Raw genomic sequence first — 14,310 nt, 5'->3', positions numbered from 1 at the left:
CAACCACCAAGCGCATAAAGGCTTTTTTGCATAATGCTCTATACAAATTTAACTATTATTTTTACTATTATTTTCAAAATGTAGTAGGCCTCCTCCTACTACTAGGCTGTAGCCTAGCCTAGTTATGAAATCATTGCACAATTTTTCCTGTCTGCATGCACCGAGCAAAAAGGGAGTCAGTGACTGTATTCTCTCTCGAATGCTGAAATGGATGTGAAAAGTATCTTGTATATTGTATGTTTATTTCTTTGACGAAAGTCTTTTAAAATAGCATTACAAACAAGTTCTTTCTAACAAAATACAAATTACTGTACTGCTGATGTGTAGTTAATTAAACGCATACTGCAGGAGCAAAAATCAGCATAGGCACAGCTAAACGTAAATACGCACACGTATCCTGATCATATCACTATAGCAACCGATGACTGCTACAGCAGTTGGTTATAAAAAACTAAAATTAAAAGACAGCAATTGACTTATAGAGCAATTAGAAGAGCATGCATCATACTCTAAATGGAAAATTATTATACTTAGGTTAGATTTAGTGCATTTAAAAATTTCCTTCGGGCCTTGCAGGCCCTCAGGAAATTTTTCAAGCATTAAATCTAACCTTCGTATAATAGTTTTCCTATAGTGTACTATGCGGAGCTCTACTATTGCTTATTATTTAACGGAGACACTTGAATCACCCATGGCCATGCAAGGCCATACATAATTAGAAGAAACAAAATTATTGAAAACAAAATGAATTAAAGAAAATAACAAAAGCACAGCATCTTAACTATCAGTGAAAGTATCTCCCCCTCCCCCACCTGGCAAATACCAACCCGGTATTTCTAAGTTCAAAATTTGGTGACTAATATTTCACACTCTGCTTTTTTCGAAATCCTGGATACGCCTCTGATAAAGCACTTGGAAGAAATGAGTTTATGTGTTTACCCTAGCACATGAATAATTCTGCCTGATCTACTGTAAGTTATATTGCTGTTCAGATGCAATGTGAACTTTCCAAGATAACATTAAAGCTATACTGGTTATTGAATACAAAATCAATCATATACATTGTACTCCGATAAAAAGACCAATGTTTGTATTGTCCAGAAACCAATTCCTTTCTCAACCAATTATATTATACCATGTTCCCATTTAATACTCCAATGTAAATTGAGCAACAATTGTTAGGCCTAGATAAATTGCCTGTCCCTAAGGCAACTTGCAGTAGGACCTGCTTCAAGCCTAAACCTACAGCTTTTGGAATGTTTGGAAAGACCTGCTTGTGTGCCACTTAGTTCGATCCACATTTTTTTTTTTAACTTGCATATTGCTAATACAACATCCTTACGAAAAATGATTTAATATTCCTGTAAGCGATTGTTGATGAAAACTGTTTATATAAAAAGGAAGAAAAAGAAAAAAGTTGATCCCCCAAAATGCATCAGAGGTTATTTTTGGGCATCAAAAAGCAAAAATTTCGTGGGGTATGCCCCCGGACCCCCTAAGGTGTTGTTATCTCGATTGGGCCCACTTTCTGTCCCCCTTTTAGGACATCTCTGGATCCACCCCTGTTCACTGCTCCCTAACTGAGTATACCTGGTCATCCTGCCGTACACAGCTGTCTCTTATACACATCTAGAAGGCAATAATATATCTATGTATAGTACTGTAGTAATGGTGCACTGGATGAGAAAAAAATCTGAAAAATAGGCTCCCAGTGGGAGTTTGTGGCTACTTCTAACTCTTCCCATCCACGATTTCTGCTTTGACAATTCACATGAATGTACGAGTAACCAGAAACCAGAGACAGTGTTGCTGTAAATAAGAAATGCTTTTCTCTTTTTTTCATACAAATTGCAAGCCTTTAAATGTTGACAATAACAAAACTACTATATTTCTGAATGTACTGCTGTTCGTACTTGTTCATATTAGACGCTCGGTAGGTTTATAAAATGCTTTAAGACTTACATTTTTTTAATTGTTAATAATGTTATATAATGATTATCATTATACTTATTTAACATTTTTCTGCCCTCTCTTTTCTTCTGCCCTCTCTTTTCTTCCCCCCTCCCAGAACCCCCTTCAACTTACCACCCTGGAGATTTCTACCTTCATGAAAGTCCCAAGAAATCAAAACCAGCAGGTTCACCAATCCCGTTAAAACCAACTGTAGCGAGGTCTGCTGGGAAACGCAACGGTCGACAGACATTATCGCCAATAGAGAAGAGCCCAAGAGAGGAAACTGATGACTGGGACCAGTCGTATGGGACGATGAGATCTGATGATGAGGACTTGGATTCTGTAAGCATCTACCTTATTTAATTTTTTTTGGCTGGAAAAATTGTTCAACTGCATGACTGGCAGTTAGAAGAGTCATGCATGCAGAGGACTAAAAAAAATCTTTTGATGTTTCACTATAGGCCACTGTTGGGTTAGCTATGCGGGTAAAGTTTGGTGCTTGAGGTATTTTTATAATAATTTTAATGGTCGGAGGCTCAAAGATGTTTTTACCAAAACTGAAGGAAGATGTAACAATAAATACTATAAAAATGATTATATCTTTTCTTATAAGGTAATTTCAACATTTTATCTCAGTCACCGTTTGTTTATTTTCTTTTCCCTCATTTATCTTCGTACAATTAAACAGATGGAGTCGTCATTGGCCAGGTTACGCAATAGTGCAGCTGCAAGGAAAAAGAAGCAGCAGATTGAGAAAAATGATTATGCTGATAGAAACGGTTACCATAGTGATAAATCTAGCTCTCCATCATCTGGCCTGGAAGAGAGTGGTATCTTCAGCATGGGTTCTACCTTCAATACCGAATCAGTTCATGAAAAGAAAATATCGCCTAAGAAGAAAGGGTAAGAAAACACTACAAATGATAGGAAAATACAACAAATGATAGGAAATAAACACAGTAAACATACAACAAATGATTTTATTTGACATTAGATCATTTATAAATACAAATAGATTGTTTTTCTGATGTTATTTTAGTATTACTTTAAAATTGATGCAAGACAATTATAACAAGGATTTATCTTCAATTTCGGATGCACCATAAATATTTTTATGTGTGTCACTGTTGTAAAAGTGAATTCCATTAAATTGAATGATTGAGTAATCCATGATAATTATTTATTTACAGTTATCAATTTATAAATATCTTGACTTTTTAACAATTGATAGTTACTAGTGATATATTAATAATATTGGAGAATATATAGTTATTATTTAATAGATCTATTAATGAATTAATTATTAACTAATAATTTAATAATAGATTAAGATTCTGTATTATTATACTATTGACAATAAATACATGAATTAATCAGTTATTTTTTTAATTGTTTATATTAAATAGAAAGAAAAATAGCACCGATTCGCCTTTCAGTGGTAAACCTGTAATGGCCAGAGTCTTCTCGGCTGGGCGACGAATGTCTTCCGAAAATGTTGTTGAACCGAATCCTTTTGAGTATAATCCGACTAGTGGTGTAACATTTCGAGATAAGCCCACATCGGACGTGAGTGTGGTGGGTCATGCATATGGGCGGAATGATAATGGTTACATCCGGAGCAACTCGCCACCAATTCCAACACATGCTAAGAAAACGAATCCAAGGGAGCGAAGAAGGCAAGGTATGGTATCACATCAAAATTTATTTTGGTGATTTTAAGAAATATGAAGAATCGTCAGAGGAGAAAAAAAAATGATAGGCTGATGCAGGATTTGAACCAGTAAATTTGCAAGTAGCATGCTGATGCTTTTCAAACTGAACCATACGTTCCTGTATTTTAACTTTTGATGTTTTGGTGTGACACATGCCCAAGGATACAGCACAAAATTCCTCCAAAGACTTCTAGTGAGGTCCTACTGGTCATGATTCGAGAAGTATATACAAGGAGACAAACCTCATTTTTTCTGTCCTTTAACATGCACAGAGGCTATAGCACACGGGGGCAATATAATGTGTCTACCCAAAAAGGCGGTGCACTATTGTAGTTTTTATATTAACTGTCCAGCTAAAATACGATAATATTGGTGATATTGAACCATGGACCGAACATCTGGAAGGGTCTTCACATTTTAGGACACGAACAGTGGCTACCATTTAGTTTAGTCCAATGTTCTAAGCAGCTCTCTATATCTCATATGATAATATTTGATGATCTGGTTGATGGAAATTGTTGGGTAAAATGATAAAGTATTCATTGTAATTAAGATTTTTTTAATTGCCATACACTCAATAGCTTTTATACTACATAAAGATTGTTTACAGCGAACAAAATAATAATTATTTGAACATTTTTTTAAAAATAAATTAACTTTTGTGTCTTTTAGCTCAAACCACACCATTGTCAATGGCATCATTCAATCATACAGGCAGTGTAGAACTGACAGATGATGGACAGCTGTCAAACCGTAATGACATTGGTGGTGTCATTGGAAGAGGTGAGATTTGTTGTCTGTACTTTGATTTAAGCAGAATGGCGCTGTGGTGTGGTGGTTTAGGTGCTTGCCTTGTAATCTAAAAGTCCTTGGTTCAGTTCAGATTTAAAAAAACAGTTCCACGTTCTACAAGTTTCATAGACTTTGAAGAACTCATTTAATCAGTGTCACTGGAGTACCCTAGTTTATATATTGTATAAATATGATATTTATATATTGTATTGTAATCATTCCAAAAATACACAAGAGCATTATTTCTCCTCGCTATTGGGTAACATACATTACAAAAGTTCACCAGGGGCAGATTTCCCCACTTTTGAAAAGTGAAAAAAAAAGGAAGAAAAAGAAAAAAGTTGATCCCCCAAAATGCATCAGAGGTTATTTTTGGGCATCAAAAAGCAAAAATTTCGTGAGGTATGCCCCCGGACCCCCTAAGGTGTTGTTATCTCGATTGGGCCAACTTTCGGTCCCCCTTTTAGGACATCTCTGGATCCACCCCTGTTCACTGCTCCCTAACTGAGTATACCTGGTCATCCTGCCGTACACAGTGCACAAAATTCATTCATTGGCACAGCTTCTTACCAATCAATCATTTGTACTCCCGGGTAGAGGGAAACAAATATAGTTAAAGTGTTTGCCCATGGACTCAAGTGAAGCTGACATCGAGGAGTGTTCAAAGCCTGATTGTCAATCATTGCGCAAGCCACTCCCACTGGTACAGTTTTTAATGTAATTGACAATCCATTTCAATCAAAGAATATAGGCTTCAGTAAATCCAGCCGAATTGTACAGTAAATTCACTAACAAAAACACTGCGACAAACAAACGCATTCATACCCAATACAATTAGGATGATTAATGTTAGGTAATAATATAATATAAAGGCTTCTTAAATTGAGTTCTATATTATAATATCTGTGTTGCGTGTTAGCGCTGTGTAATATAGTGTCAGTTGATTCCTCTTATTGTGGTTATATGATATCCTATCTGGAAAATAATTTCTTAATTATTATAGTCTGTTATAACATAACCTTCAACTTAGCTTCAAATCATACAATATGCCAATATATTTTCATTTCATGTAAATTAATTTATCAAAGATACTAGGAGCATATAGTAATAAATGCAGCCTGGTGCACACAACCAATCGATTTCAATGGTGATCCGTTCAAACTTCTGCTCACAGTTACCAGTTATAGATATTGTTTTATTTTATGTCATTTAACACGTTGACTGCCCACCTTTTTTCCTAGTTTCATCGCATAGCGATTGAGGCAAAAAGTGCTCCACCATAATGAAAAACATTCCCATCAACTGAAGTGAAGCACGAACAAAAATACAATATCTGTTTTTAGATCATCACCAGGTGCGGATCCAGAGATGTCGAAAAGGAGTGACTGAATGTGGGGGGGGGGGCCAATCGAGATACTAACACCCTAGGGGGTACGGGGGAATTCCCCCATTGAAATTGTTGCGTTCTAGACTTTTTAAAATAACCTGAAGCGTTTTGAGCGTTTTCATTTTCTTTCTTTCTTTTCTTTTTCTTTTCTTTTTTGTACTTCCAAAAGTAAATCCTGCCCTGATCACTGATAGGATGAGAGTTCACGTTCTGACAACCAGTGCCAGCGAGTTTACATGCAATGCAATTGTGGTATGTTTTAGACATATGTGGATGTGAACTCAAGACTTTGGCACCCCCAGTGAACCCTGTCGGACATGAATTCGCGTCCCTGACAGCGAATGTGTTAACGACATTACATTATAATTTTGTGTCGTTTCATTTCATTTATTCTTCTTAACCTTGAAAAAGCAATAAAAAAGGTAATCACAGAAAAGAGGAAAAGAGGCAGAAAATAAGCGGTCAACAAATTGTTTATTTAACGTTATTTTCATAGTTCATTCTATTAAACAACGTATCCACTAATAACTTTGAAAGGCAATTACTCAAAACCATGTACATTCACTTTCCAGTAACTTAGGCTTAAAATGTCAAATTTCAATGAATGACCCCTCATTTTAAAGATCACATACTCAGGTATCTGAAAATACCAATAACATGAATTTCAATTTTTGCTACAATTTAGCCATTTTGCCACAATATGCCTCATATGAATGTTTTTAAATTTTAAAAAATTGATAATAAAATATCAATATAACTCATGTTTTTTATTAGATATTTTAATAATTGTCTTTTTTGCAATATTTAATTATTTTCACTCCTCTCCTTAAAAATGTAAAATGCTATTGATTTTTTTTAATTTTTTAATTTACACTTAATTTTAGTATGTACTTGGCATGTTTTTCATGTTTCTCCATTTCTGTCTCATGACTATCTAAAGTTGTTTTTCTACCAGTGATGGAGATGACTGAATGAAATTATCATGCTGTAATATTGATCAATTGTTCAATCGATAATGAAGTTAATTTCACAATTAATTTGTTATGTATTATGTTTTTTTTAGTTCATTTCACCTGATTGTATCTAAACGTTTTCTTTAAGGTGTGTTTGGACAAGGTGGTGCGCTTAACCTGGAAAATTCCAATTTAGCATATGACAAACCTATCAGAAAGAACAACTATGCATCTGTTGGGCAGAAAGGCAGTGGGATAAATGTGGGTGGCATAGAAAATGATCAATGCGTGGACGACAGTGATGATGAGGTTAGGATATCTTACTCTGCTTGCTTTTATAAAAAGCTATTATTTCCGTCATAAGATTTTCTTATTTCCTTAGAATGATGCACATGAAAAATACAATTAATAATAATAATAATAATAATAATAATAATAATAATAATAATAATAAAAGAGGTTCAGATATCTTACTCTGCTTGCTTTTATACAAAACTATCATTTCCGTCATAAGGTTTTCTTATTTCCTTAGAATTGTGCACATAAAAAATACAATAATAATATTAATAGGAATAGTATTAATAATAATAATGTGACATTTATATAGCGCATATTGCAATAAACTGCCTCTATGCACTTAACATTATTACCCCCGGTCACTTATGGAACACATCCTCAGCTCCCCAGGGAGTGGCTAGAATCAGGACCTGGTATTTATCTTACCAGGTACCCATTTATGCTTCTTTGTGGAGACATACAAACATGTAAAGTACCTTGCCTAAAAACACAAAATAAGACTTGCACAGTGAGGGTTTCTGCCTTAAGAGATAGAGGACGTGTTATACCAACTGCAACAGTTACTGAATAATGTTTTCTTTTTTGCATAGATATTAACACTATTGTTGATTACCTTTTAGGATTTGCCTCATAGAACTATTTCCAAATTAACAAGCGAAAAAGCAAGACAGAAACAGGAAGAGCTGGAGATGAAACGAGCACAGAAGGACCGAGAAAGAGAGCGATTAGAAAAACTACAGATTGAGAGAGAGTACGAAGAGAGACAGCAGCAGTTGGAAGAAAACCGAATAGAAAAATTACAAAAACAAAAACAGCGCGAGGCAAAGCAAAAAGAGAGGGAAGAAAAACTACGACTGGAAAGAGAACAGAAGAAGCTTGAACGTGAAGCGAAAAAACTTGCAATGGATGAGGAGAGGGAAGCTAGAAGAAAAGCAGTGGAGGAAGAAAGCAGGAGAAAAAAGGAAGCACGACAGAAAGCGGAAGAAGAAAGGAAACGCCAGAAAGAGATACAGAGAGAAAACTTGAAACAAATTGATGCGTTTGTCATTGATGGTAATTATGTTCTTTAGTATTTCTTAAGAGATCTAAAATCAATAAATAATAATAATGTTTAGTATGTAGTGTATTGTAGTTTTATATAGTATGTTATGCCAAAGTCTAAAAGTGCTCGAGGCATGGACAAGCATGAACATCCTTGATGGCATTTGTAGCACGGAATATGGAAGAATAGATACACATGGGCCAAATGTGTACACTGGGTAAAATGTGAATACTGGACCTATGGCTTCTTGCCTTAATTTCTTGCCCATTTTGACTTGCCAAATTGCATTTCCAATTTTACCATTAGTCAATGAATCTATATGGATGCAAACTGTCTTTTCTCTTTGCATATGTCATGGCTGATACTTTTTAGACAGCAGCATCCCACCAGATACCCATTTATACTTCTTTACAGGGAGATGAGAACAGGATAAGAATGTACGTGTTTGTCACGCGTACATTCACATAATTATTATTGTAAATTGGTTCTTCAATGCCTATTAAAAATATAAGCATCTGGTACAAACGACTATGGAAAGTGTATATTAAAGCATAATCGGTTAGAATGTCTTAAAAACTCACTTGTTTTGTTCTCTTTGATTTCATTTTTGTTATTCATTGCCAGCTAGCTTTCTGGTTCTACCAGGACAGGAGGCGCTCGAGACCTCGGATGGCCGAGACTCAACTGGTACTGGACACGGTAAATTTTGACTGATCCCTGGTCAGCAACCAGTGTGTATCCCTATCCTGCCGTGTGGGTGTTGGCTTGGGAGTTTTTTTTTCTTGTTTTTCCAATTTTCCAAAACTTCTAAGGTTAAATACTTCCCAACAGTCTTCGTGGAAGCAAATAAACAAGTGAATAAACACAGATAAATAATCCAAAGAAATTATGTTTTTCAAATATGTGTTTCTTTGTGTGTCATTCATTACAGCTACTGCTATAACTTCACGGCTTTCACCCAAGAGTAATCCCGAATCCCCAACTGAACGTTCTCCCCAAACGTCCTCCATGGTTGCTCACAAGCCTCCAGCCCATAAAAGGAAATCCAAGACGTAAGTACTGTGGTAATTAATTGAGCCTACAGAGTCATTGTAACTAATAACATGGAGGTATTATTGAGAAGATCACTCGAAATTGGACAGAGCTTTAACCATTAACGTCTATGGTTGGATCTTTTTTGGAAATTTTTTTTTTTTTTTGCCCAGGATGACCCCAAAATATTTCAAAAGGATACTTTACCAAATAATAATAATATTTCCAGATAATAACTTTGATGTCTGAAAGATGTATTGTCCCATGCAAAGTACCAAAAAAACATACAAATATTTTTGTTTTTGTCAATTCATCTTTAACTAGGATTATATAGCTGAGGTTAAGATTTTATCAACCAAAATGCATCGGCAAGAGCAATGATATGAATTAAACCCTAGAAATTAGGCCATATTGGCAAAAAAAAAAAAAAAAATTGCTGGCTGATCCTGATTTCTAAATGTTACTCTGATTGGGTAGTTTGGCCTTATTATTATTAACCTCACGTTTTGCTGTGGGCTATTCAGTGTTTACTTTTCAAAATGCTATTAATTTTACCTAAATATAAAACATCGATATTCTTGAAGTTTGAATTACAGTACACATAATGATGAAGAACAGTCTATCAATATTCTCGACCACATCTCACTGTCTGAAACACGAGATCTCGCTCGTAAAATTCACTAAACCTGTCAAGAATATTGAAACTACGATCTATATAAACTCCCTGATTATTTTACCTTTTTCTAATATTAACAAACTTTATCCATAATGTAAACGTTGAACAGAGAGGGATTATATGTGTAAAAGGTTGTCTGAAATTGATATAGCTAGTCTAATGTTACGCTGTCTCCATTATTTTATCAACTTTGATCTAGTACATAGACTGAATGACTAGAGCTCTTATTTATTCTCCTGTTAAAAGCTCAGTAACTAATATGAAATTTTTTTTTAAAGACTTCTGCTTGTTTAGATCTCTGATATTTAAGATACACTGTCAGTACTGAGCTAAAAAGCTTTAAAAATATAGGGTTTTTTTAATAAATTTTTTTCACAGTAGTGGGTGCATAAACTTTTTCACAGTAGTGGGTGCATAAACAGGCTGAACAAAGACCTTCCCAGTGGTGGATTCAAGGAGGGGGACCTGGTCAGCCTGGCAACACCCACTCCCCACCCCCAATTTTTTCAAAATAAAAACAAAAAAAATGGAAAGTTGTATTCAAATTTTAAGTCTGAGAGTGCCATTTTCGGTCATCTAGAGGTGCCATAATCATAAATATTTTAACCTCAGTCCCAACCGTGATGAGGCTGATGTGTACTCACCCACAACCCAGAAAGTCTCTCACTGGGCCAGGAAGTCTCTTTCTGGATCCACCACTGCTTCCCTATTTTTTTAGTACAACATTTCAGGATAAAGTAAAATACAACAAAATACCCTCTAGGATAACTAAAAGTGTGAAATATTGTCGAGAGATAGAAACAAACAAAAAATAAACAATACTATTGCAATAAACTAAATGTTTTTTTAAATTTTAAAGTTTCTAATCACAGTAATAGCACTAACAGGCCAAAAATAAAATGTTATTTTTCTTCGATATCAGCATCATTGCTGCACAATTGGCTCGCAAGACTATAATTAGACTAGGTTTAATAATACAAAAAGACTCCCAATCAAATAGCAAGTATAAACTTTGAATTTCTTTTATATTTAAATATCTATTTAATTGAAGTAAGAATACAAATTCAGCAATTCCAAATATTTAATTTTATTGTGCATGTTTTTATTACCTTAACACTGAAAGATTAGTGTAAATTCCTTTTTTTTCGCAGCTCTTTATTTTTGTGATTTTATAATTTAAAATATTTCGTGACCTTTTATTTTCTTAATTTTACGAATTCTTGTCTTTTTTAACGTTTCCACAAAATCTTTATTCAGGGAATATCAGTTGTATACTAGATAAAAACTTAGCTTTTGATGAACTACCATTCAGTATTTCACAATTTTCACGTGCCCTTAATTTTGGCAATCATTGTTTTATCCCAAAAATCGTAATAATTACAGGCATGTGAAAATAAAAGGCTTTACAGTATAGCTTCATAAGCTACATAAACTTAAACCTGCAATTCCCGGTAAATAAATTTGATATGTCAAAAACATTTCCGCTGAACTAAACATAATCATGTTGCTTGTCTTTTGTTATTAGTGCTACGGAAGTGAAGTCGCCTCCAGGAACAATGCGAGAAGATTTTCACGAGGACAGTAGCGAGATGAAGCCATTTAATAATCCTGATAACGCATTGCGAGATGCACTCTCATACTTGGCAAATGATGATTGGTAAGGGGTTTGTGTCAATTCTCATAAATCTATCAAGAAATGATTGTGATTACTAATTGCTTTTGTATGGAGGAGGGTATTGGTTCATTAATGATAATGTGTCTTTCCCATTATCGTCATTATTGATCATCATCATCTGAGTCATCATCATCCTCATCATCATTATCATTTTCATCATTATCATCATCATCGTCATCAGTATCATCATCATACTTGTCTTCCTAATGATAATAGGTATGTATTTCACATCCATGCTATATCAGTTGCTATTCTGTTAAGTTATATATCAAATTGGTTATTTTTGTAACTTGATAGGGAGATGAAGGTAGATGGATTAAACTATGTGCGAAGACTATCCTTGTATCATAGCGATGTGCTAGCAACACAACTTCACACGGTCAACCTAGCTGTATTAGCGGAGGCCAAGAACCTGAGGTCACAGGTCGCACTGATGGCTATCAAGACCTTTGGAGATTTATTTGTGAACATGAAGGCTGGGATGGACAAGGTGCTTTTTAATAAGCAAATTTGTGTGATGTTTATTCATGAGCCCTATTCAGTCCTCTATGCCCCTGATTGTGTTATTAGATATTTTTTTTTAGAATATTTTCTATGTTTATAAAAGATGGCAAAATTAAATTCCAAAATGTCTTAATTAGTTCATACAGTAACCAGATCAAAATTGAATTATTGCTATCATAGAAAAACATTATTTTACTTACATTTTTTCTCACAGTCTAAAACAACTCAGATAAGATAGTATAATACATATTCCAAGTATCGGAATGCAAATAATTGTGTTGTTTTTCAATATTTCGACATTAATTAATGACATAATGTCAAAAAATATTGAATCTTGAAACGATGGCGTGCATTTTGATACTTAGAGTATGTATATACTATCTTATCTGAGATGACACGGTGGACATTTCAGTCTAATACAACTCCACTCCCTAAGCACCTTGTCTGTATGTTTGTCTTGTGAAACAGTTGTTATTTGCTATTAGCCAGTTCTTGTGCATGTACCTAAATAATAAATAGAATAAATAAAATAAAGTTATAAATTTTCAAAAAATATTCACTGAGGCTGTGCCAATGTTATTTAACTTCTATATTTATTATATAGTTGCAATTGCAAGGATCAGAGCCAATCTATACCACATATAAAAAAAAATAGCAATTATATTACATATGTTATTGTTTATATTTTTAACAATTTTAAAATTATATCTCATTTTAGGATTTGGATAAAATCTGTAAAATTCTGCTACCGAAGAATGCCGAAGCAAATGGCTTCATTCGTGATGCTACAGATAAGACGATGCAAAACATGGTGGATAACGTTACCCTGCAGAAGGCACTGTCAAGTGTCTTAAATGGAGGTAGCAGGTAAGAGCGCCCTCTTACATGATATTCCATCAATTACTATAGAGTAAGATAGCCCTAGAACTTTGACATGGTGAAATATAAATCAATAAGTGTTGAAGACATACTGTAACCCTAAACATTTTTTTTAAATACTTCAAAAATTATATAAAAATGTGCATTGTTCACTTACAGAAGCAGATTTTTACAGACATTTTACAGTGAAAATTCTTTAAAATTTGCTGAAAGAAATTTGAGTGTAAATGTAAAAGATGTGGGAATGGTATTTACCAGAGGTTTGCTAATTGTTGATACAGTATAATGCAATATAATACATATTCATCCAAACATCGAAACAAATACAGATTGCAAAAAAGAAAAGTTTAAAACAGAAAGTAAAGGACCTTAGAGAAACTCCAAGGATCTTGTAAAGTAGAGGCCCATCAAAACTAAAGTTTGTAAAGCTAATATAACACGCTGGAAAGAAAAAAAAAAAGAAAACAATAAACATAAGTGAGAATAGTTTTTTCAGTTGAATGCTATTCAATTTTTAAAATATGTACAGATTATCTTTTTCATTTTCATGTTTATATTAGATTTAGACATTTATTATTGTATACCATGTGACAAAATCATAGATTGTTGGATCAGTAGAAAATAAATGTGTAAAATATTTTCAGCCTTTAAATATATTTTTCTTCATATTAATTTGGAGGTGCATGGGTCAAAAAACTGCTTATTCCAAAAAAAAGAAAAAGAAACACTCATTGTTATAATATCAGTGATAGCAGTGTTATTGCATACCTTCAGAAATTGTGCAATTCATTATTATAAATAATGAATCCAAGGATTAATAATAATATAAGTGATTAATCATTAATTTAAGGGATTAATAATTATTTCCAAGGGATTAATAAGTAATCCGAGGGAGTATACCTACTTGGCCTCATAGTTCTCTAGCTAGAAAAACCAAGTATACTTTGCTTGAATCCTGATGGGAACTTTACATTCTTTCCAATTTTTTTTTCGTACTTTAACACAAAGTTTATATAAAATAATAATAAAGATAAAAAATACTTTGCTTGAATCCTGATGGGAACTTTACATTCTTTCCCATTTTTTTTTTTTCGTACTTTCACATAAAGTTTATATAAAATAATAATAAAGATAAAAAAAATAATAGAGTAGTTGTTTGGATAACATTTACGGACATTTTCTTTTTTTGTGTCTGCAGTAGTCGCAATGCCAATGTAAAGAAAACAACGGCGTGTTTCGTTGAAAGGATTGTAGACAAAATGGGTCCCGGGCGTGTACTAAGCGGTATCAAAGATGTAACGGATGCCGTTTTAATAGCCGCCACTAGATTTACGTTGGATCCGTCACAAGAAACTAGGTAAGTCTCGCCTCAATTTCAAAGGTCATAAAATTGTTACTACCATTAAAG

The 14,310-nt window shown here is 33.9% G+C and overlaps 1 protein-coding gene across 1 annotated transcript in view; it reads left to right on the top strand.

Moving 5' to 3' along the window:
* Positions 1-2,064: 2,064 nt before the first annotated feature.
* LOC117113111 (TOG array regulator of axonemal microtubules protein 1-like) overlaps positions 2,065-14,310 on the top strand; it is a gene marked incomplete at its 5' end in the record, with an annotated part of 29,953 nt that continues 17,707 nt past the window's right edge. The window contains 11 exons of the mRNA XM_033256353.1: positions 2,065-2,295; positions 2,642-2,856; positions 3,360-3,634; positions 4,338-4,448; positions 6,946-7,106; positions 7,715-8,147; positions 9,068-9,188; positions 11,370-11,501; positions 11,817-12,009; positions 12,742-12,890; positions 14,101-14,259. Of these exons, the coding sequence (XP_033112244.1) occupies positions 2,065-2,295; positions 2,642-2,856; positions 3,360-3,634; positions 4,338-4,448; positions 6,946-7,106; positions 7,715-8,147; positions 9,068-9,188; positions 11,370-11,501; positions 11,817-12,009; positions 12,742-12,890; positions 14,101-14,259 (2,180 nt within the window). The remainder of the gene's footprint in view (positions 2,296-2,641; positions 2,857-3,359; positions 3,635-4,337; positions 4,449-6,945; positions 7,107-7,714; positions 8,148-9,067; positions 9,189-11,369; positions 11,502-11,816; positions 12,010-12,741; positions 12,891-14,100; positions 14,260-14,310) is intronic.

This window comes from Anneissia japonica, unplaced genomic scaffold, assembly GCF_011630105.1.
Source record: "Anneissia japonica isolate Jap-2015-1 unplaced genomic scaffold, ASM1163010v1 scaffold287737_len543101_cov190, whole genome shotgun sequence".
Lineage (NCBI taxonomy): Eukaryota > Metazoa > Echinodermata > Crinoidea > Comatulida > Comatulidae > Anneissia > Anneissia japonica.
The sequence above is the reverse complement of the archived record's forward strand: the minus strand, read 5'-3'. Positions and strand labels throughout refer to the sequence as shown.